At 37.7% G+C, this 21829-nt stretch overlaps 1 protein-coding gene across 1 annotated transcript; it reads right to left on the minus strand.

Moving 5' to 3' along the window:
• Positions 1–7390: 7390 nt before the first annotated feature.
• Positions 7391–10035, minus strand: LOC142162009 (uncharacterized). Its single transcript, XM_075218306.1, has 5 exons — positions 9714–10035; positions 8704–9371; positions 8425–8535; positions 7826–8145; positions 7391–7643 (listed from the first exon to the last, which is right to left on the minus strand). The coding sequence occupies exons 1-5, from the start codon at positions 10033–10035 to the stop codon at positions 7391–7393; spliced, it is 1674 nt and encodes a 557-aa protein (XP_075074407.1).
• Between the last annotated feature and the right edge of the window lie 11794 nt (positions 10036–21829).

Here is a 21829-nt window from a genome sequence, read left to right on the forward strand (position 1 = left end):
AAATTCATACTACGGAGAATCTTGTTGATATGCTGACAAAGGTGGTGACTGCGGTCAAGTTTCAACATTGTTTGGATTTGATCAACATTGTTGAAAACTGAAGATTGAAGATGAAGACACAATCAAAATTTGTTATTGAGAGAAAATTGAAGATGTGGAATTTTGCCAAGGTGGAGATTTGTTGAATTTGGCAAATTTTTGTCCCACATCGGTGGGCTCTTGAGTTTTGGGGGGATTTTCCCCCTATAAAAGAAGGACTAATGTTTAGGATTTAAACACACCTCTCATTTGCCTTCTCATCTGTTTAAGGCATTTGTATCTTCTCTCTTTAGTATTATTTCACTTGTATTTTTGGAGTGGAATAAAATATTGGTTGTGTCCGAGGAGTAGGCAAAATTAGCCGAACCTCGTAAATTCTGGTGTTCCCTTTATTGTTGCTTTATTGTCTTATTTATTATTTGGTGGCTGTCATAATTTTTGGTATAGTAGTTGTGACTTATTCACACTATATACATTTGGCTTCCGCAACACTATTAAGGTATTTGGCACTCCAAAGAGGATCATTCAATCTAGAAATCATGATAATGATGACATGCAGATAAAACAATCCTAGCAGTTATACCGCTTTTTTTATTTTATTTTTGGTTGAATTATAGTATATTATTTTGCTTAAATTTATTTGATTTGTTATCTTTTCAATCATGAATTCATAATACATAAAATAGCAGGTGGGAACAACTGAAAACTTTCTTGAACGTGGAAGGAATTAGGAAGTCCAATTTATTGTGGGGATGACAAAATTACAAATACTTTCTAAGTCTCTTTTAAGAACCTTCAATTAGAGTAGATTCATATTTTTTTTTACCCTTCCATTCTTATATTCGATTTTATTTTAAAAACTCAGATCAATAATGCTTTATATATATCTTTAGTCACATACACTATTATGCTATTATGCTTCGCTCTCTTAAGTTACTTTTCTTTTTATACCTTTAAGTCTCTTTGGTTGCATACTCTCTTTACTTTTGAAAAGTTAAGAGGAAAAAAAGGAGACTTGACTTTTTATTTCTAGAAAAATAAACAGATAATGAGTATAAAAGGAAAACGGAAGAAGGAAGAAATAGAAGAAAAAAGTAAATGAAATGGAAAAGGAAAGGTAAAAAATTAGAGAAAATATTCATAGAATTTGATTCAATTGGTTGCAGCGTTGAAATCAATTTTACTTTTCATTTTTCCCTTTATTCTATGTTATTTTTGTTGTCGTCATCCTTTTTGTCTATATATCTCTTTAGCCAGCAATATTATTTATCTTTTTTCCCCTATTTTTTGGCTTTATCTCAGTAATTAATATAATATTTACACATTAATGACATTAATTTGTTATCATTCCCTATAATAATTGATATTTTTTTTGTTTCAACGGCTGTTACGGTTCCAAAACGGTCAAAAAATTAATAGCCGTAACACTTCCAACCTTTTATATTTCTTATTTATGGAGAAAAATGACATCATTACACTTGCCAAACAACCACGTCCTGTTGGAAAATACATGAAATACAACATGAAAAGTTATGTATCGAGTTTTCAATATTCTTTCTTTTTAAAAAAAAATTATTTATGAATAAGCGGTGGATGCAGTAAACTTCTTGAAAAGGTTTAATTATGAGATATTCATGTTACGTTTTCTATTGTTTGGCTCCTTTTCTTTCCTTCTGACTTTGTAAAATGTTTGGGAGAATTGTCAATGAGTTTAAGGATGAAGAAGAATTTAAAGAAGTAGAGTAGGGGCTAGTAAGGGCTCTTTGTTGAATTACTAAAGAACTAATAGCGGAGTCATTTTTTACCCCTAAAATTTAAAATATGAGTCGGAAGAAGGAATTGGAAGCATGTTACTGCATCTGTCAAGTTTGGCTAATGCATAAGTGTTGGTTTCATTGTGTATCACTACTATCAATCTTTTTTTTCCCTGTTATGTTGAAGAAATTTTTTGATTGCCTATAGATTGAATGCAGTGTACAAGGTTTTTTGTCACCTATCTTTTTTTTTTTATTTCTTCAAGTTAGAAAAAAGTATTCTCAGAATTTTTTAGTGTCCCTCTAATACAGAATTTTATTTGTTTCTATTTGCTTTTTTATAACTGTGCATAAATGATTGAGATTGTCTCATTGAACCTTAAGTTTTAAGTGATTGCTCAAACGAATTTTATTTCGTAACCCGAAGTGTTCAATTAGATATTTTTTACTTCTTATTAATATGATAAAGGAAAAAAAGCTTGAAATAGAAGAAGCAATTTTTTTTGGAGTTCTTCAGAATTAGGAGAAGAAAATATAGATTTGTACGACATGAAGGAGTTAGGGGGCCAAAGTTTCTGATTTTCTCGGACCAACCACATAAAACAGAGAGAAAAAGAAAGAAAGAAGAAAATAATTACTTACTTGGAAGTAACGGTACAAAAGAGGAAGAAAGGGGAAATAGAAAAACATATTAGACTAAGAAAAAAATTATTTTAAATTAGAGGATCGAAGACAAGTAGAGATTTTTCTCAAATAGAGCTTATTTAGGAGATAGATAATTTAGAGTAAGATCGACGATAGAATTATAAAGGAAAAGAACAGTAAAAGAAAAAAACCAATGAAGGAAAACAATAGGAGAAGAAGCATATGTTGAAAATAGAATGCAGTCAACTTATTTAGTTTTAGTTTCTTTATTTTTACCATATTTTTGTCTTTTATTTAAATAGAAGAATTTGAATCTATCTATGCAGTTAATTCATAAGTAAGAATTCACATTTCCTTTCTTAAAGATGATCTAACTATTTAACTGAAGTTCACCTGAGCTCTACTTTTTATATTAAAATTTATTTATGTTTTTATTTCACCATCATATAAAATTAAAATTTGTATACATATACGTTAAAAACAATCTTTAATTCGCGTGGATAATTTTACTAGTATGGAAATAAACGTTAAAGTGAAAAAGCTAAATTTTGAGAATGAGAGCAAAGGTATAATAATGGCAGACAACCGCTGTTGAAGACTTGACTAAGTCAAAACTCTACATAATAGAGAGTGGGGTTTTCCATTTAAAATCATTTATTTTCTATTTGTAGCTTTCTTCTTTTATTGGAAGGGGAAAATTGCCGTGGGATTTAGGTTATGTTTTGGCTCCATTCTTAGGTTTGTGTCCACCCTTAAACCTAATGAGAAAATATGGTATCTTATATAGATTTTGAAAAAGGAAATATTATAATCTTAAAAATAAAAAAAATTGAAAGTAAAGAAAAAGCATGACCACTTTAAAAATTATCTAACCACGTACGTGTTTATCCGGGGCATTCGCATCTATACCCGTTTTTTGGGTCACGTTTTAATTTGTGTCCGCTTTGCAAAATAAATTGCAAGCGTACCCACTTTTTCGCGTAACTTCAGCATACGAGGCTAAAGTAGTAAGTGTGCTGAAGTTTTTGTTTTGTAACTGGCGAACGCTCTTGAGCTGAAGTTTTGTTTTTGTAACTGAGGAACTTCAGCTCTAGAGCTGAAACTTTTGTTTTGTAACTGACGAACTTCAGCCCTAGAGCTGAAGTTTTTGTTTGTAACTGGCGAACTTCGACTCTAGAGCTGGAATTTTTATTTTGTAACTGTCGAACTTCGGTTCTAGAGCTGAAGTTTTTGTTTGTAACTGACAAACTTCAACCTTGGTAAGAATGTTTGAAGAATGATAATTTGCTTCAAGATAATCCCATCGCTATGCCTTATAGGAGTCCCATTTCCACTACCAACGAAACTACAACATCATTATCCCATTTTCCTGAGTTCCACAGAGCAAGCTCATCACCTCTCATTCCTATCTCCACCAGCGTTCACGAAGGGAATTCTTACTCAAAATTTAAAGTGCCTAACTAGTCAGTAAATACTTATTTGTTTCTCACGGAGAATTCTTTATTGTAATTGTTGAGGAACAAAGCCATGGAAGAATTTTCCAACCTAATTAACTAAACAACAAATTACAGATAGATATCTCGAAATAAAGAATCAATCTACTGATTTCATTTTTCTGTAACTGGCGAATTGTACAATGCATCTCTTGCGTGGAGAAGGAGGAAGAGAAGGGGGCTGAAGTTGTTTAAAAAGTGAGTATAAGTTAAAACTTTTTTTAGAAAATGGGTATAGGTAAAATGGGGGCGCCCGATCCATATAATTTTTACGGATTATCCTCTCAAATTCCTTGAAATTATTGGCTGACCTTTAATCAGAAACACAAAAAAAAAAAAAAAAGGGGACGATTCCGGATTTGTTTTTCCAATAAAAGCAGTCATGTATTAATTCTTTATTTTAGGACATGATATGTCCAAAGGAACATACAACATCATTTACAATCCAACGGAAAATAGTCTTTCCTAATAAAAATTATGTATCAAAGAAATCGAAAACTTACCTAAGTTTGCCTCAAGTCAGAACAATTTTCAGGACCCTCTCCAGCTGCTCCTATTTGCATTTTAAAAAAAAAGCAAAACCCGAAAATAAAATAAAACAAAATAAGATAATAAGAAAGAAAAGGGGAATATCCAAAAAAGTACAAGGGTCAGCAAAGAGGAAACAACTTAATTATAGTATGTCCTTCTACTTTATGTCTCCTGTAACTAGTAGTAGTAGTCTTTATGTTCACATAGCAATAAGGTTTTGATCTTGACTTTTTGGGACATCACTGGTTCCATATCAAATGTTCCATCCCTTTCTCCATTTATTTCATATTTTATTATATTTTCAGCTAAAATTCCATGCATTCATTATCCTAATTTGTGTGCTTGCGCTATGCCTATCAAAGTATTGTCCGCTTGGGTCCGATCGATGACTTGATCCTTCAGGCCACTCGATGAATTTCGAATTTCATAATTTTGTCCTCTTTGGATTTTACACAAAAAGCAACTCAATGTACAATTGAATTCTGAATTTGCCCTAGCATGATATCGAACTCTTCCCTCCCATTTTGATGAGGGATTTCCTAAGGCAAGCTTCACAGCTAATATCAAGTTCAATTGTCAGCGGTTTGTAGGTTGTCACACCATTTTATTCACGATTCTAATAGTTTTTTTTTTTATATTATTATTTTACTTTTAAAAACCTTACATTATTGCAAGGAAAGAGGCCCATCTAATAATCCTCGCAATATCTGCAACGGCTTCTTAGAAAGAAAAAGAAATTGCGATATTAAACCAAATATGAAAATCTTTCTTATCGATATTTTTCTCCTTAACTCAATGAAAAGCGAATATTGTTTGTTGTGATTCATGTATAATGAAGATCTGAGAGCTTCAGTGAAGACAACAATGACGGAAAATAGAAGAGAAGTTTCTAGAGAGAATTTTTCTATTTGAGAAAAAATTGGCTTGTATTATTGAAGCTCTGCATTACAATGAGTTGATACTATGTATATATATATACACTTCTACAACTGCATCTAATCTATAGCCTTTTATCACCTAAACTAATCAATCCCATAATTAGTTATAACTAACTAATCTCTCTTAACCAACTTAACTATACTCACGTGATTGGCACGTGACTACTCCTATCTTCAACACTCCCCCTCAAGCTAGATGGTGCAAACAAGTTCAGCACCCCTAGCTTGCCTATCAGGTAATCATGTTGCGATCTTCCTAGAGCCTTTGTGAACATGTCTGCTTCTTGGTCTCTAGACATCACATATCTTGTTTTGACAATTCCTTGTTGGATTTTTTCTCTGATGAAGTGCAAGTATATTTCTATATGCTTCGTTCGTTCGTGGAATATAGGATTTGCAACAATTTGGATTGCTGCCTTGCTATCACAGAACAGCTCCACTGGCAATTCAACCTCTGCACTCAGTTCCTTGCATAACCCTGTCAACCATAGGATTTCTGAGACTGCAGTAGCCATGCTCCTGTACTCAGCTTCTGCTGAGCTTCTTGATATCGTGCACTGCTTCTTTGACTTCCAAGATACCAAAGAATCTCCTAGCTTCATCACGTACCTTGTCACAGACTTTCTGGACACTGGACGCGATGCCCGGTCAGCATCACAAAATGCTGTGAGTTTTGAGCAAGGCTTTGAGCTCATCAGTAGACCAAGACCTGGTACCCCTTTTATGTACCTAACAACTCTTATTGTTACCTCCATGTATGACTTCTTTGGACAATGCATAAATTGGCTCAACACATGCACTACATAACAAATGTCTGGTCTTATCATAGTGAGGTACAACAGTTTCCCAACCAATCTTTGGTATGGCCCTGCATCTGGCAGCTTCTCATCATCTTTCAGCTCCAAGTGTTGGTCATATTCTGCTGTTATGAATCTCTGATTGCATTCCATTGGAGTGATTACTAGTTTTGATCCTGCCATTCCAAGATCAGTGATCAATTCCATTTCAAATTTTTGTTGATTCATCAGTATTCATTCTCTTGATCTTGCTATCTCAATTCCCAGAAAAAATTTCATCTCCCCTAAGTCTTTGATCTTGAAGTTGTTTGCAATATAGACTTTGCTTCTGAAATTAGGCAATGATCATTCCCAGTTATGAGAAGATCATCCACATATACTAGAATGATCACTAGACTGATCCTTTGCCTTTTTGTAAACAAGGAATAATCAAATATACTTTGCACAGATCCTGAATTGATCAAGGCCTCAGTCAGCTTCAAATTCCACTGTCTAGAAGCTTGTTTCAATCTATAGTAGGATTTATGCAGCCTACATACTTTTCCCCCCTAGCTGTGAAATCCCTAGGGCAATCACATATACACTTCTTCAATGAGGTTGCCCTGAAGGAAGGCATTGTATACGTCCATCTGATGCAAGTTCCAATTGTGTGCTGCTGCTAGGGCAAGAACCACTCTGGCTGTCACCATTTTGACTACAAGAGAAAAGGTCTCTTGGTAGTCGAGGCCTTCAATCTGATTATACCATTTCGCAACCAAACGTGCTTTGTATCTTTTAAATTCACCATCTGCTCTATATTTTATTTTGAATACCCATTTGCAACCAATGGGAACTTTCTCTGTTGGCAAATCTACCAAGGACCAGGTCTCATTCTCTTTGAGGGCATTCAGCTCTTGTGTTATAGCTTCTACCCATTTAGGATCTGATGCAGCTTCTTCATAGCTGCTAGGTTCCTTTAAGCTAGTTATCTTGGAAAGATAAGCTTTGTACTTGACTGAAATCCCATCATGACTCAGGAAATCTTGCATGGGATACTTGCAAGATGTCTGTGAAGTTGAGCTTGCCAATGAACCATTGCACACATAGTCCTGTATCTAGGCAGGTTCTTTTACAGTCCTGCTAGATTTTCTAGGCTGGTTGTCTGAGTGTGAAAGATGGACTGCTTCTGAGAATATTCCTTCTAGCTGTTGTGGCTATTGTATGTCTTCAAGAACTGGTGAAGGCAGCAAAGATGATGATTCTGCAGCAGGTACTGGCTCATGTTGTAATGCATCTGTAGACGAAGGACTTGATGCGTCATGTGGAGGATCTGCATCTGTAGATGAAAGAGAGGGTGATGTTGTGTCATTGCTAGTAATTGATTCTATGACTCCATTGGGAAAAACCTGCAACTTTCCTTCCTTTAAAAGCTGGAAAGGAAATATGTTCTCCATGAACTTTACCTCTCTGCTGACAAAAAGGAGTTAGTCAAGAGATTATATAGTCTATATCCTTTCTGAGATAAAGAATATCTCATATGTACAACTCCAATGGCTCTTGCTCCAAACTTATCTCCCCCTACTAGAATTTTGTCAAAGCACAGACATCTTATGATCCTCATATGTTGTAAGGAAGGTTTTCTTCCATACATAATCTCAAATGAGGACTTCCTTGATAACACTGATAGGGGAAGTCTATTAATGATATAAACTGCTGCATGCACACATTCACCCCAAAACTTGAGAGGCAAATGACCTTGCAGTCTAATTGCCCTAGCCACCTCCAGTATATGTTTATGTTTCCTTTCCACTACCCCATTCTGTTGTGGGGTATGGACACAGGAACTTTGATGAATCATTCCATACAATTTGAACAAACAGCTGCATTCAGAATTGAAAAATTCAGTCCCATTATCACTTCTCAAAATTCTGATTGTTCCTCCAAATTGAGTTTTTATTAAAGCAAAAAACTGTTTCAAGCATACAATCACATCACTCTTAAGTCTCAACAAGTAAACTCATATCATTCTAGTGTAATCATCTACTATAGTAAGAAAGGATTTGTATTCATTGTGACTTGCTACTCTATATGGACCCCATACATCTACATGAATCAGCTCAAAAGTTTTATTTGATCTACTTGTACTCTTTGGAAATGCCAATCTTCCTTGTCTAGCTAGATGGCATATTGTGAAATATCTTATACTATCATTGTTAACCTTGAACTTCATGTTTGGGATTTATTTCACCACTTTATCAGGGGCATGTCCAAGTGTCCCATGCCAGACCCCTAGATCCTTTTCTACTTTGGAATGATCATGTGTTTGCACAGTTGTAGCCTTGGCTTTGTCCTGCTGATACTGCAGATTATACAATCTTTCAAGCTCTTAACCAATACCCTTCACTTTCCTATTGTGAAGGTCCTGTATGATCCAGAAGTCAGGATAGACGGATAAAAAACAATGTAAGTCCCTTGTAAGCTTAGAGACTGACAACATGTTGTATTTAAAATCTGGAATTGATAGTACATTCCTAATAATACCACATTCACCAATCCTAATTTCTCCAGTACAAGTAATATCTAGTGAGGTACCATTAGGTAAATGAACCTTAGATCCAGACTTTAGGCTATTAGTATTAATCTTGTCAAGCAATTCTCTGGTGTGAACCATGTGATTGGTTGCACCAGAATCTACTATCCAGTTTTCACTCTTTGTTTTGTCAGCTAATGTAGTGACCTTAGTCGTACCTGCAAAATGCTTTGAATTGTCACTTGTATCTTTGTTGAGCAATTTTAAAATTTGATCATATTGTTCCTTAGTAAACATGATTAGCTGAGGCAGTGCAGGTGTTGGATTTCCAACTGGTGAATTCAATATCTGCTGCCCTTCTTGAGATACTGCATTTGCTGTTGCCTTTCCCATGTACTGTTGTCCTTTATCTGTTGTGGTGTTAACCATTGATCTTTGTGGAAAATTGTTGGTTTTCCTTCTCATTTTGAAATCATTTGGATAACCATGTATTTTGTAACATGTTTCTCTTGTGTGACCTTTATAGTTACAGTAGTCACAAAATAGATTGTTTCTTTTGGGCTTATAAGTGTTTCCTCTAGTCATGCCTCCTTTGTTAGGAACAATGCTGTATTGTCCCCCATATCTAATGCATGTGTAGATTTTCCCAGATTTCTCTGACTTTCCTGAGAAATAACCATGGAATACGCCTTGATCATCATCAAAATTTAACTCCTAGGCTGTGCATATGTCTCATTTAGGCCCATCAAAAATTGTAGCAACCTCTTATATTCAAAGTGCTCTGAATAGCTCTTAGATTCTGGAAAATCACATCCAGGACATGGTATCAAGGCATCATATTCTTCCCATAAATCTGTCAACCGTGAGAAATAGGCTGACACAGAAGAAGTTCCTTGCGACAAAGTTGCAATTTCTTTATGTAGAAAAAAATGCGAGATCCATCCACTTTATCATATTTATCCTTCAAATCTGTCCAAACTTTATGTTCACTTGATTGTACACAATACCAATGAGCAATTCCTTGCTCACAACATTCATGATCCAAGACAAAACTATTGCATTACACTTCTCCCAAAGTTCATACAATGACTGATCGAACTTATCCTTAGTGCATCGTCTATCAACAAACCCTAATTTACTCTTGTCTATCAATCCTATTTTCATATATCTACTCCATACTACATAGTTCTCAGCTCCAGTTAGTTGAATTGAAATCAAGGAGCTACCTGGTGTGCCACTTGGCTGTAAAAACAGAGGGTGATGATGATCGATGGTTATTGCGGTTGTTCCTGTGCTGGTTCCAACTGAAACTTCTTCTCCAACTACCATGTCTATCAAATTCAAGTAACTAAGTTTTGAATTCCACAATTAATAGAGTTTTCAGTCGCAAACTGCAGAAAAATATGGTGTGCCCTAGCTTAATCGATTGCAAAAATCACAATCGATCTACGACAGAAATTTGCCGGAGAAAATGAGGAATGACAATTGCAATGAACGCGGATATATCATCCCTGCTCTGATACCATAATGAAGATCTAAGAGCTTCAGTGAAGACAACAATGGCGGAAAATAGAAGAGAAGGTTCTAGAGAGATTTTTTCTATTTGAGAGAAAATTGGCTTGTATTATTGAAGCTCTGCATTACAATGAGTAGATACTATATATATATATATATATATATATATATATATATATATATATATATATATATATATATATATATATATATATGCATATACACACTTCTACAACTGCATTTAATCTACAGCCTTTTATCACCTAAACTAACCAATCCCATAATTAGTTATAACTAACTAATCCCTCTTAATCGACTTAACTACACTCACGTGATTGGTATGTGACTACTCCTATCTTCAACAATGTATCTTATAATTTTCCAAACTATTTTTAGGATGATTTCACCTTGTATCTTTTAAACTTTTGACAATTTATACTCGTGATACGTTATATGGGATCTAGGATTTTAAATCTATGAGTTAGGAATCCACAATATTTTTTGCTTATTAATTTTAGATAAATTATTTAATTTATGCATATTAAGTAGATTTCTTAACACAAATATAAAGTGTTGACAAAAGCGGTTCTAATAAACGTAACCGGTAACTTCAACTATACAATCTGATTTGTACATATAGTTTTTGTTTTGTGTGACCTTTTTAATTTTTGAACATCTTCTATGAGCAGTTGAATCTAGTACTCATGTGTCAAAACAACCAAAAAGTACCGCCAAAGGATGTGGTGCAATGGATGAGACTGTTCTTCCCTTAAACAGAGGTCTCGAGTTCGAACCCTGAGTATGAAAAATCCTTGATAGGGAATATTTCCTCCCAAATGGGCCCCTACACGGCGGATTTACTCGGGCTCCAATGAGAGTACCGGACACTGATTGGGAAACCCAAAAAAAAGAGGAAACAACCAACAAGTAAAAGGAGATTTAGTGATACATACACTTCTTGTATAGGTCAAAATCTGACCATAGTGGTCGACCAAGCTGGGATCTCGCCCAGATGGTGAAATAACGAAGAGAACCACGACCAACCTCGGAGTCAAGTCAGAACGGTACTCGAATAAGGACGAAAAGGACCGTCACATGAGAGCACGTTAGTCAAAGAACACTGAATAAAGTTCTAAGAACTATATATATAGAGGGAATTCTCGGGAAAAAGGGGCTGATCTTTTCCTCTCTACTCTTTTTCTTACAATTTCTTTTTGTTTAGAATGTAAATTTATTTTTTTCTTATCATCGGGGATAAGATTATGACATCAATAAAGTTGGGATGTTCCTACCTTTCATTATTTTCTCGTTATATACTTTTAGATCTGAAGTTGATTATGCTTGACTAAGATTTACCTTCTTTATTATCGATAATTGAAGTTGGCAAAAGAGTCTCAAACTTTTTGTTCAAACAATTTGACGCCGTCTGTGGGGATTTCCTAACCAAATTTCCTGGTCTCCTTCAGATCCAAAACCGGTGAAACATAATCACCCACCAGAAAGAGTGGTAAGTAAACCTCACATGCTAATTTAGATCATGATGCTATATAAAAGCATAAGTTATAACCAATATCCACGCAAAGCCCACAAGAGGAGGCGGCACATGCTGCGCAATCCTATAAAAGAATGGGCACATCCTGCCCTACTCTGACATCCCCCCACGCACCGAATGATCCATGAACAAGCTAAGGCGAACCCAACCCACGCGTAACTAGGGCACTTTAAAAAAAATAAAGGAGAGCTTAATACAGCCGCCAAATCTAAAAACCACCATTCCATAAACCACTTAAACGCCAGGTAGAGCGAGCAACGCTATAAGGCTACCCTCGTTCATCGACTCATTGGATCGAGGTAAGGAAAATCTCATCTTAGTTTACCTTCTGTTGTTTGCTTAAACAGGAACACAAGCGCCGCATGGGCAAGCGAGCAAAAGAGCACTCCAACTAGAGAGTGGAAGGAGAATTACTACAAAATAACTGGAATATCGCCCATCTCAGACACTTCAACTTTTGGAAAATGACGTCCTTTAAGTCGTACTCCCTTTCCCTCACCCAGGTGTTGTCCCAATTAGGTTTACTCGGGGAGGTTTTGAACGAGGCGATAAGGGAGATGTCACAAAGTTCAAGGGATAATTCATCGCCCCGCCTACCGACGAGCTCTCCAGGCCGAACGATGAAGGGACTAGAGAAGGAAATTCCAATATATGTATAAAACGAACGTTAGAAAATTAGCAACGTATATACTCTCCGACATCACACTCTCCAATGCAAACAAAATTAAGCAAACTGGGACTCACTCAAGGAATACAAAAATTAAGAACTGGGACTCACCCAGGAAATACAGAGGTTAAGAAAAAACTAGAACTCCCCCAAAGGACACCCGAAACTCTCCAAAAAACTGGGACTCACATTGGGTTAACATTTCAACGTCAGCTCGAAATAACACCCCTACGACCAAGGGCCGTCACCAAAAAGAAGAGTTCGACCTCGTTCGAATCACATTGGGTTAACATTTCGACGTCAGCTCGAAATAACACCCCTATGGCCAAGGGCCATCGCCAAAAAGAAGAGTTCGACCTCGTTCGAATCACATTGGCTTAACATTTCGACGTCAGCTCGAAATAACACCCCTACGGCCAAGGGCCATCGCCAGAAAGAAGAGTTCGACCTCATTCGAATCACATTGGTTAAACATTTCGACGTCAGCTCGAAATAACACCCCTACGGCCAAGGGCCATTGCCAGAAAGTAGAGTTCGACCTCGTTCGAATCACATTGTGTTAACATTTTGACTTCAGCTCGAAATAACACCCCTACGGCCAAGGGCCATCGCCAGAAATAAGAGCTCGACCTCGTTCGAATTGCAACGGGTTAACATTTTGATGTTAGATCAAAATAACATCCATACGGCCAAGGGCCATTGCTGGAGAGAAGAGTTCGACCTCATTCGAATCACATTGGGTTAACATTTCGACGTCAGCTCGAAATAACACCCCTACGGCCAAGGGCCATCGCCAGAAAGAAGAGTTTGACCTCCTTTGAATCATATTGGGTTAACATTTCGACGTCAAATCAAAATAACACCCCTAGGGCCAAGGGCCATCACCAAAAAGAATAGTTCGACATCGTTCGAATCACATTGGGTTAGCATATCGGCATCAGCTCGAAATAACAAGCCTATGGCCAAGGGCCATAGACAAAAAGAAGAGTTCGACCTCGTTCGAATCACATTGGGTTAGCATATCGGCGTCAGCTCGAAATAACACCCCTACGGCCAAGGACCGTCGCCAAAAAGAAGAGTTCGACCTCGCTCAAATTGCAACGGGTTAACATTTCGACCAACTCGAAATAATACCCCTACGGCCAAGGGCCATTGCAAAAATAAAAAATTCGAGCTCGCTTGAATTGCAACGGGTTAACATTTCGACCAGCTCGAAATAACGCCCCTACGGCCAAAGGCCATCGCCAAATGAAAAGGAAAAGTTCGACCTCGCTCGAAATCAATAACGCCTTTGCAGCTATCGGTCGTTGTCGTACATTTTTTCTTCTACTTACTAAAAAATTAATTTCGCTACAAACTCCAAGTTTGACCTCGCTCCAATATATACAAAAAAGCAACTTCGCCCGAATCAACGACAGTTTGATCCCACTCGAATGACTCAAGTCAGGACTAACTTCGTCCAAAACAATGAATCCATTATATAACCTTGTTTGAGTCAAGGGTGAATCTGCCTAAAGCAATAAGTCACTAGTCGATCTCCCCCAAATAGGCGAATCAAATGAGACTCTGTTCAGACTCACACAATGAAGTCCTACTCAGTCTGGTTAAAATTGGTTTCCCTGAAAAATTAGGAGTTCACCATATAGAAATCCGAAAGTTTATGCCAAAGATACGTAAAACAAAAGGGGGAGAAATACAAACCAAAATGGGGAGAAATACAAAGCAAAAGGGGGAGAAATAGAAAGGATGTACAATGATGAAAACCCCTTTTATTTAAACAGTTGCACAAATGGCCGCAGATTACATACGGTTAAAACCGATCCAGTACAGAAAATACAAAAAAAACAATGACAAACAAGAAAAGAAAATAACAAATATAACAACTTTTTTACTCGGTGCCATCACTGTCGTCCTCCTCGTCGCCATCTCCAGGAAACTCCTCCTCAGCATCAACATCCTCGCAAGCCTCCGGTGTCGCAGGATCGTAACCACAGTTAACACGAGCCTCTCGTGACTTCACCCAAGCTCCTTCATAAGTGGCCTCAGAAACATTGTCCACTTCCCACAAACTCTTGTATATGTCCCGTTAGGATTCGACATGGACCCAGAGCTCGTGCAAATGGCGAGGAACAGCGGCGGAGGCAGATTCAACTTGGGCTAACAATTGTGCCTTTTCAACCTCAAGAACAACGACCCGATCTCCCAAAGTTGAAGCTTCCCGGTCAATGTCGCCAATACTCTCTTCGAGCCTCGCCTCCCTGAGTGTAGCCGTCGCCCTCTCGGACTCCTGCTCGGATTGAAGGACACGGATAGTGTCCTCTAAAGCCGTCGTCCTCACTAAAGCCGATGCTTGGCTCTCTCGGCATTCTCCAACTTGGAGACCTTCCTCTCCAGCTCAGTTAATACCCATCCATTCTGCACTCAAAGCTTCGACTCTGATGGAATTATGATCCAACTCGGACTACAATGATCGCACCTTCGCCTGAAGATACTCACACTCTGTACCAAGTCCACCACGTCCCCCAGGAGGTTAATCTCCGACGGAATCTCAAGTATACGGGACGAACCTTCCGCCATTACCACCGTACGAGTAAGGCCTTACTCGAATATCCTAAAATCATTAGGATCATGATCGGAGTCCGACTCGTAGTCGTCGACCATGACACATTTTTCCCTATCTACGGTCGAAGAAGAAGCACGACTCGGTCCAGAAGATGAAGGCCCGCCCAAAGTAGTAATAACGGCCTCGGGATCCCGACTCCCAGTCGCGGTGGTCTGTTGATCAATTACAGTAGTCGAAGCCTCTGCCGCCGGGTTGGTCACAATTGCCATGTTCACCTCTACAGCCGGGTTAGTATCATCACCCATTTCAGACGCCGTCAAGAAAAGGTCGCCCTCTGAATATAGCTTGGTTGGGGGAGCCATTTCAGACTCCACTCGTCGTCTCTTCAATGACCCTTCCCTGTCCTCAGCACGGGAAGATTCACCCGTTGAGTGGGCAGTAGGAGCCGGGGTCCCAGATTGGGGAACAGTTTCCATGCACACGACTCCGGTCGTAGGTTCAACTTGAGTAGCCCTCGCTGTAGGTAGGGCAGGAGAACTTGGTGCAGACCGAGCAGAAGACATCAGTTGACGGAATGCAAGCGGAGGTGCCCTCACCCTTCGCACTCTCCCTGATAATGATAACGGTCGTATAAGCAACGAGGTCAAATTGTAAGGTGAGAAACAGAAGATGCGGGAAGTCTACTTACCAGTAAGGGGCTTACGTCCATATTTCTCATAGAAGGATGCCCATTCGCGAACTCCCATCGTATGAGGAAGAAAGTCATTCACCCATTCGTAGATATCGTCAATGGGCGGAGGGGGTAGTCTCGCGGCTGCAAAAAAAGAAAACGATTTAATACTGCTCAAAGAAAAGTGGTTGACCATCATTCCGACAGAAGACAAACTTACGTGTGAAGTTCCACCCCTCATGGAACCCTGTAGAGTCCGCCACAAGGTGCTCGGTCCGCACATAAAAATATTTTTTGTAGAAACGACGATTGGCTCTATCGTCTATCTTCACCACCAGACTCTTCGTCTCTCGATGGCGTATGTGGATCATCGTGCCTCGTATAAGTTGAGGGGAAAAAATATTAAGCATATGCCCCAGAGTGATCTTCCGACCGGCAAGATCCGCGAACTTGAGCAGCATGAGGAACAGTTTATATAAATACGACAAAAGTTGAGCCGGACATACCTCGTAGAAACGACAGAAATCTACCACCAAGGAAGGGAGAGGAAGCATATACCCGACAATAAAAGTATATGTGTAGAAAGCACAATATCCTGGGCGGTCTAAATGTATAATATCATCTCCTACCGCCGGCAACATCTCAACGTGGTGCGGAATCCCCCACATGGTCTTGAGTTCCGCAATCGCAGCTTCATCCATAATAGAGGAAACATGCTCTGGTTCCTCTCCGACAGGGCTGTTGAAATCGGTCCACGCCTTCCCCGGACGGGGCAATATTTCGGCTGCTGTTGGAACCCCTTCATCCTCCACCACTTCTACTCCTCCAGGAGGAAGAGCATCATTTTCCGGCGCCAGAACTACGGCAAGATTTTCAGCGCGGGAAGAAGTACCATCCATTTATCCCACTTGAACAGAACGAATGAACAAAGGGAAGTAAGAGGGAAGACGGTGATGTCAATTTCTGACTAACAGGAGAGTGAATCGAAAATCTGAAGTATCGGAGAAGATGAACACTCCCAAAATTCTTTTGATAAATCGAAGAAGTGTGCCAATAGAATGGTGTTTCCCCTTATTTATAGGAACATAAATGCCCCAAGCGGGAAGCCCAAAAGTTGCCAATCAAAACTGATAGGGCATAAGAAACGGTTCAATCCACAGGAAATGTGTGTCATAATGACAGTAACTACAAATGACGTTTTGAATCAGCACAACGGTTCGACTCCGAACGGATGCGTTGATCCAAAGGCATCATTGAAGCGTTGCGCCATCGCCTCGATTTGAAAACCTCGTTCAAGGCGTGAACAGTTAGATTTCTACTAGCCTTCGAATCAACAGAATCCGCCCGTCGAGCCCGCCAAGGGACGACCTCGACAGACGGAGGGACTAACTGTATAAGTCAAAATCTGACCATAGTGGTCGACCAAGCTGGGATCTCGCCCAGGTGGCGAAATAGCGAAGAGCACCATGACCAACCTCAGAGTCAAATCATCGACAGCGTATGTCAAGTCAGAACGATATTCGAATAACAACGAAAAGGACCGTCACGTGAGAGCACGTTGGTCAAAGAACATTGAATAAAGTTCCAAGAACTATATATAGAGGGGGAATTCTCGGGAAAAGGGGGCTGGACTTTTCCTCTCTACTCTTTCTCTTACAATTTCTTTTTGTTTAGAATGTAAACTTATTTTTTTCTTATCATCGGGGATAAGATTATGACATCAATAAATCTGGGATGTTCCTACCTTTCATTATTTTCTCGCTATATACTTTTAGATCTGAAGTTGATTATGCTTGGCTAAAATTTACCCTTCTTTATTATCTATAATTGAAGTTGGCAAAAGAGTCTCAAGCTTTTTGTTCAAACACTTCTCATGACAATTAATAAAGCTGGGATTTTAATTTCTTTCTCTTACCTTTTTAAACTTTTCGACGATTCATACGTACGCGTGATACCTAATGTAATAACTACCAAATCGATTACACTTATAATTTTTTGCTTTGTCACCTTTTGAATATTCAACATCTTTTGGAGTAGTTGAATCTATTACTTAGGTAACTAAACAACCTAACAAAAAGAGGGATTGTGACACGTACTTATGACAATTACCCAAAAATAAGTTTAACAAACTTCGAAGTATTGATATTAAATTTGGACTTTATTTATTTAGTTCAGTTCAATATATTCCTTTATTTAGTCATATTCCCGTTCCTTTCCATTCTAAACAAACAAAGGAATATATTGAACTGAACTAAATAAACTGAGTCCAAATTAAATATGGCTAAGTGCTAACCTAGCAATCTTAACAACTCCTCTAAGTAATACATTAAACAAGAAACAAAACCAATCTTATTGTCGTAATTAATAACTTATACAACTGCACAAATTGTGCCTTATTTTTCTCTTGGCAGAGAGGAAGATTGAATACATGAAATTAGTTTAATGCATTTTTCCCTTTTTCCAAAATTGAAAGGGGGGGTGGGGGGTGGGGCAACTTGAATCCATCATATAGGCAAAGAAAATAATTAGGGGTTACGTAGTTGGGAAGTTGATGTACATGAAATTAGTAACATTTCGAATTAAGAACATCATCCTTCTTCTAACTTATGTTTTACATGTTTTAGAAGTTTGTGACTTTCTTCTTTCTGCTTTCTTATTCAAGATTGTAAAATATATTTAAGTTTACATTAAATATTGTTTTATCTAATTAAATCCTTACTATTATTTAAGTTTCTTATTCAAGATTGTTAAATATATTTAATTTTAATTAGATACTGCTTTCTTAATTAAACTCTTACTATTATTTTATTTTTTTCACTTACAAAATAACTATAGAACTTACATTATTACGGTCTAACTATTCCTCAGTAAAACTTCTATAATATCTGTGTTGGCATTTATGATATACAAAATGTTTCATGCATCCAGTTACTACAGGGGTATTAAGTTACTAAGTCATACCATGAAAGTTTGGGAGAGGGTGATGGAAATGAGGGTGGAGAAGACGATGTCTATATCCGATAACCAGTTTGGGTTCATGCCGGGTCGTTCGACTACGGAAGCTATCCACCTTATTAGGCGGTTGGTGGAACAATACAGGGATAGGAAGAAGGATCTGCACATGGTGTTTATTAACTTGGAGAAAAGGTATGACAAGGTCCCTAGGGATGTTCTCTGGAGATGCCTGGAGGCAAAAGGTGTGCCGGTAGATTACATTAGAGTGATCAAGGACATATATGATGGATCTAAGACTCGGGTTAGGACTGTGGGAGGCGACTCGGAGCATTTTTCGGTTGTTATGAGGTTACACCAAGGATCTATGCTTAGCCCGTTCTTATTTGTCCTGGCGATGGATGCACTGATATACCATATTCAATGGGAGGTGACATGGTGAGACATAATTCTGATTGATGAGACGCCAGGCTGTGTTAACGAGAGGTTGGAGGTATAGAGACAAGCCTTTGAGTCTAAGGATTTCAAGTTGAGCAGGACTAAGATAGAATACCTGGAGTGCAAGTTCAGCGCCGAATCGAGGGAAGTGGGCATGGATATGAAGCTTGGATCACAGGTCATCTCAAAGAGAAGTAGTTTCAAGTACCTTGGGTCGGTTATCCAGGGGAGCGGAGAGATCGACAAGGACGTTACACACTGTATAGGAGTGGGGTGGATGAAATAGAGGCTAGCATCTGGAGTTATATGTGATAAGAAAGTGCTACCGATACTCAAAGGTAAGTTTTATAGAACAATGGCTAGATCGGCCATGTTGTATTGGGCAGAGTGTTGGCCGGCTAAGAACTCTCATAGATGGAAGATGAAAACAGCAGAAATGAGGATGTTGAGGTGGATGTGCGGGCACACTAGGATGGATAAGATTAAGATTGAAGATATTCGAGAGAAGGTGGGTGTGGACCCTATGGATGACAAGATGCGGGAAGCGAGGCTCAAATAGTTCTGGCACGTGCGGAGGAGAAGCCCTGATGCTCCGGTAAGGAAGTGTGAGCAGTTGGATTTGGCGGGTACGAGAACACTACTAGAAACACAACATTTTCCCATAGAAATTTTCCACGGATAAATTGTTAGTGGCAATTCCCACCGAAATTCAATGGGAAAAGTGAAATTTCTTTTTCAAGAATAAACAATAACGTTTCCCATTGACTATCCGTGGGAACATTTTTGCGCAAAAATGTGCATAATTTAGTTCCCTCTGATTCGGTGGGAAAAATTATTAAAAAAATAATTATATAAAACAAAAAATTATTTCTGAGGGAAAACAGTGGAAAAATTTAAAAATAAAATAAAATATTCCTACAGATTCCCGTATGGCCGAATATTTTTGAATTTTAAACTTTTGTACTTTATGAAAAATATTTCCCACAGATATTTCCCATGAAAGTATTGGGAAAGAGTATTATTATTCATAGCACATGGTGGGGCTATAAAGTTGCTGGAAACATGGCTAAGTTTCTATTTTCTCAAAGTTTCACGAAAAAGTAGCGGCAAGATTCCCTCTTTTTTTTCGAAATCCCTCTTTTTATTGCCACCTATATTTAGTTTTCCCCTATTTCCCTCCTCATATCTTATTATATGCACTTCATACCCCCAATCAAACCCCTGCCCAAGTAAAATCTTCTATATTTTCATCTCTCTCTCTCTCTCTCTCCGTGTGTGTATGTGTCTTCTCCAAAAAATAATTTGTTGATTTAATACCATAGAAGATCAAATCTACGATGGCAGACATCTTAAGACAAGGTATATAATCTACTTTACTTTCAATATGTATTTAGAACATTACAAATTTGGATTTCTCCCGGTGCTATATGACGTGTATGTATTAGTATGTTCCTATTTATTTTTAATTTTCCTGTACTGGTATGAAATTTCTTATCTACTCGTCTTTGATTTTTGAGAGGTTAATTACTCATTATATCTCTTGGTCTGAATTCTTGTGGTTGTAGCCAAAGAAGAATTGGAGTAAGTATCTCAATCACTACTTATTTCTCTATTTATTGTTTTATTAATATTTAATTTATTATTAACATTTAAAATATATGTTTTCTAATTCATTTGATAAAAAAATAAGTACTAAAATTACAATTTTTTTTCTTTTTTTAAGGTACATAAAGATGGAAATATATTCAAGAGTGAAGTTATTAGCACTAGCATTTGGGGAAGCAACATACTTTATTCTTTTGTTAAAATCAATATTCATGTATTTCAATTGGACTTTGTGTTGGATAAATTTTATTTTATTTATGTGTTTTAATTTAAGGAGATTGTAATGAGATATTATTTTACAATAGTATAGTTCTTGATTTTATGATTATGGTGCAATTTTTTGTTGTTAGCTTGTATGCTTTATTATGTTATTTCCAATTAGTATAATATTAAATTTTGAATTAATGAAAAAATAGTAAAAAAGTATTGTCGTTTTCTTGTGCATGTATAGTCTAATAAAACCTAACTCTTTATTTGTTTCGTATTAGAAATAATAAATTTGTTAAAAGACAATATTGGGTTGGTTTATTCTTATTAGTTTGGTCTATTTTTCAGATATGTTTTTATATGGGTTGGTGCTATGTATTTACAGGTTTTCTTCACAAATTATTTGAGTTGATGTGTAAAATAAACAAATATTTAAATTATTTTTAATAAATCCCACAGATTCGGTGGGAAACCTAAAAATTAAAATATTATATTATCTTACATTTCCCACGACGTTTATGGGAAAATACACTATGTGACCCCACCAAGTTCTCGTGAAACCCTCAGTGGGAATCTCCCTGGGAATTACCCACGAATGTCCTGGGAAATTATTTTCCTACCAGCCAAATTCCCACTGAGTGTCTCCTCTGGGAATGTCGTGGGAATATTGAAATTTCACATAGATTTCCCACCGATTCTTCCGTGGGAAAAGTATGTATTTCTAGTAGTGGAAGAGGTAGATGGCCTAAGAAGTATTCCGGAGAGGTGATGAAACAGGACATGGCATGGCTGCAGATTTCTGACGACACGACCCTTGATAGGAAGGTGTGGGGGTCGGGCATTAGGGTTGTAGTATAGGAGATAGTCGAGCCTTTTTCTACGTCGAACCGAGGGTGAGGCTAGCTTGATAGGGTTGATCTTAGACGTGTAGTGGTTAATGTTGTATTCACACTA

Source organism: Nicotiana tabacum, chromosome 7, assembly GCF_000715075.1.
Source record: "Nicotiana tabacum cultivar K326 chromosome 7, ASM71507v2, whole genome shotgun sequence".
Lineage (NCBI taxonomy): Eukaryota > Viridiplantae > Streptophyta > Magnoliopsida > Solanales > Solanaceae > Nicotiana > Nicotiana tabacum.

What these genes read in the sequence shown, in the direction of transcription:
- LOC142162009 (XM_075218306.1), bottom strand. Translation starts at nt 10,035, where the DNA reads ATGGTAGTTGGAGAAGAAGTTTCAGTTGGAACCAGCACAGGAACAACC. An exon ending in GAGCAAGGAATTGCTCATTG is followed by an intron (nt 9,372 to 9,713) that starts GTATTGTGTACA and finishes GTTATTTCTCAG; the next exon opens with GAAAGTCAGAGAAATCTGGG. An exon ending in AATGTGGTATTATTAGGAAT is followed by an intron (nt 8,536 to 8,703) that starts GTACTATCAATT and finishes TATAATCTGCAG; the next exon opens with TATCAGCAGGACAAAGCCAA.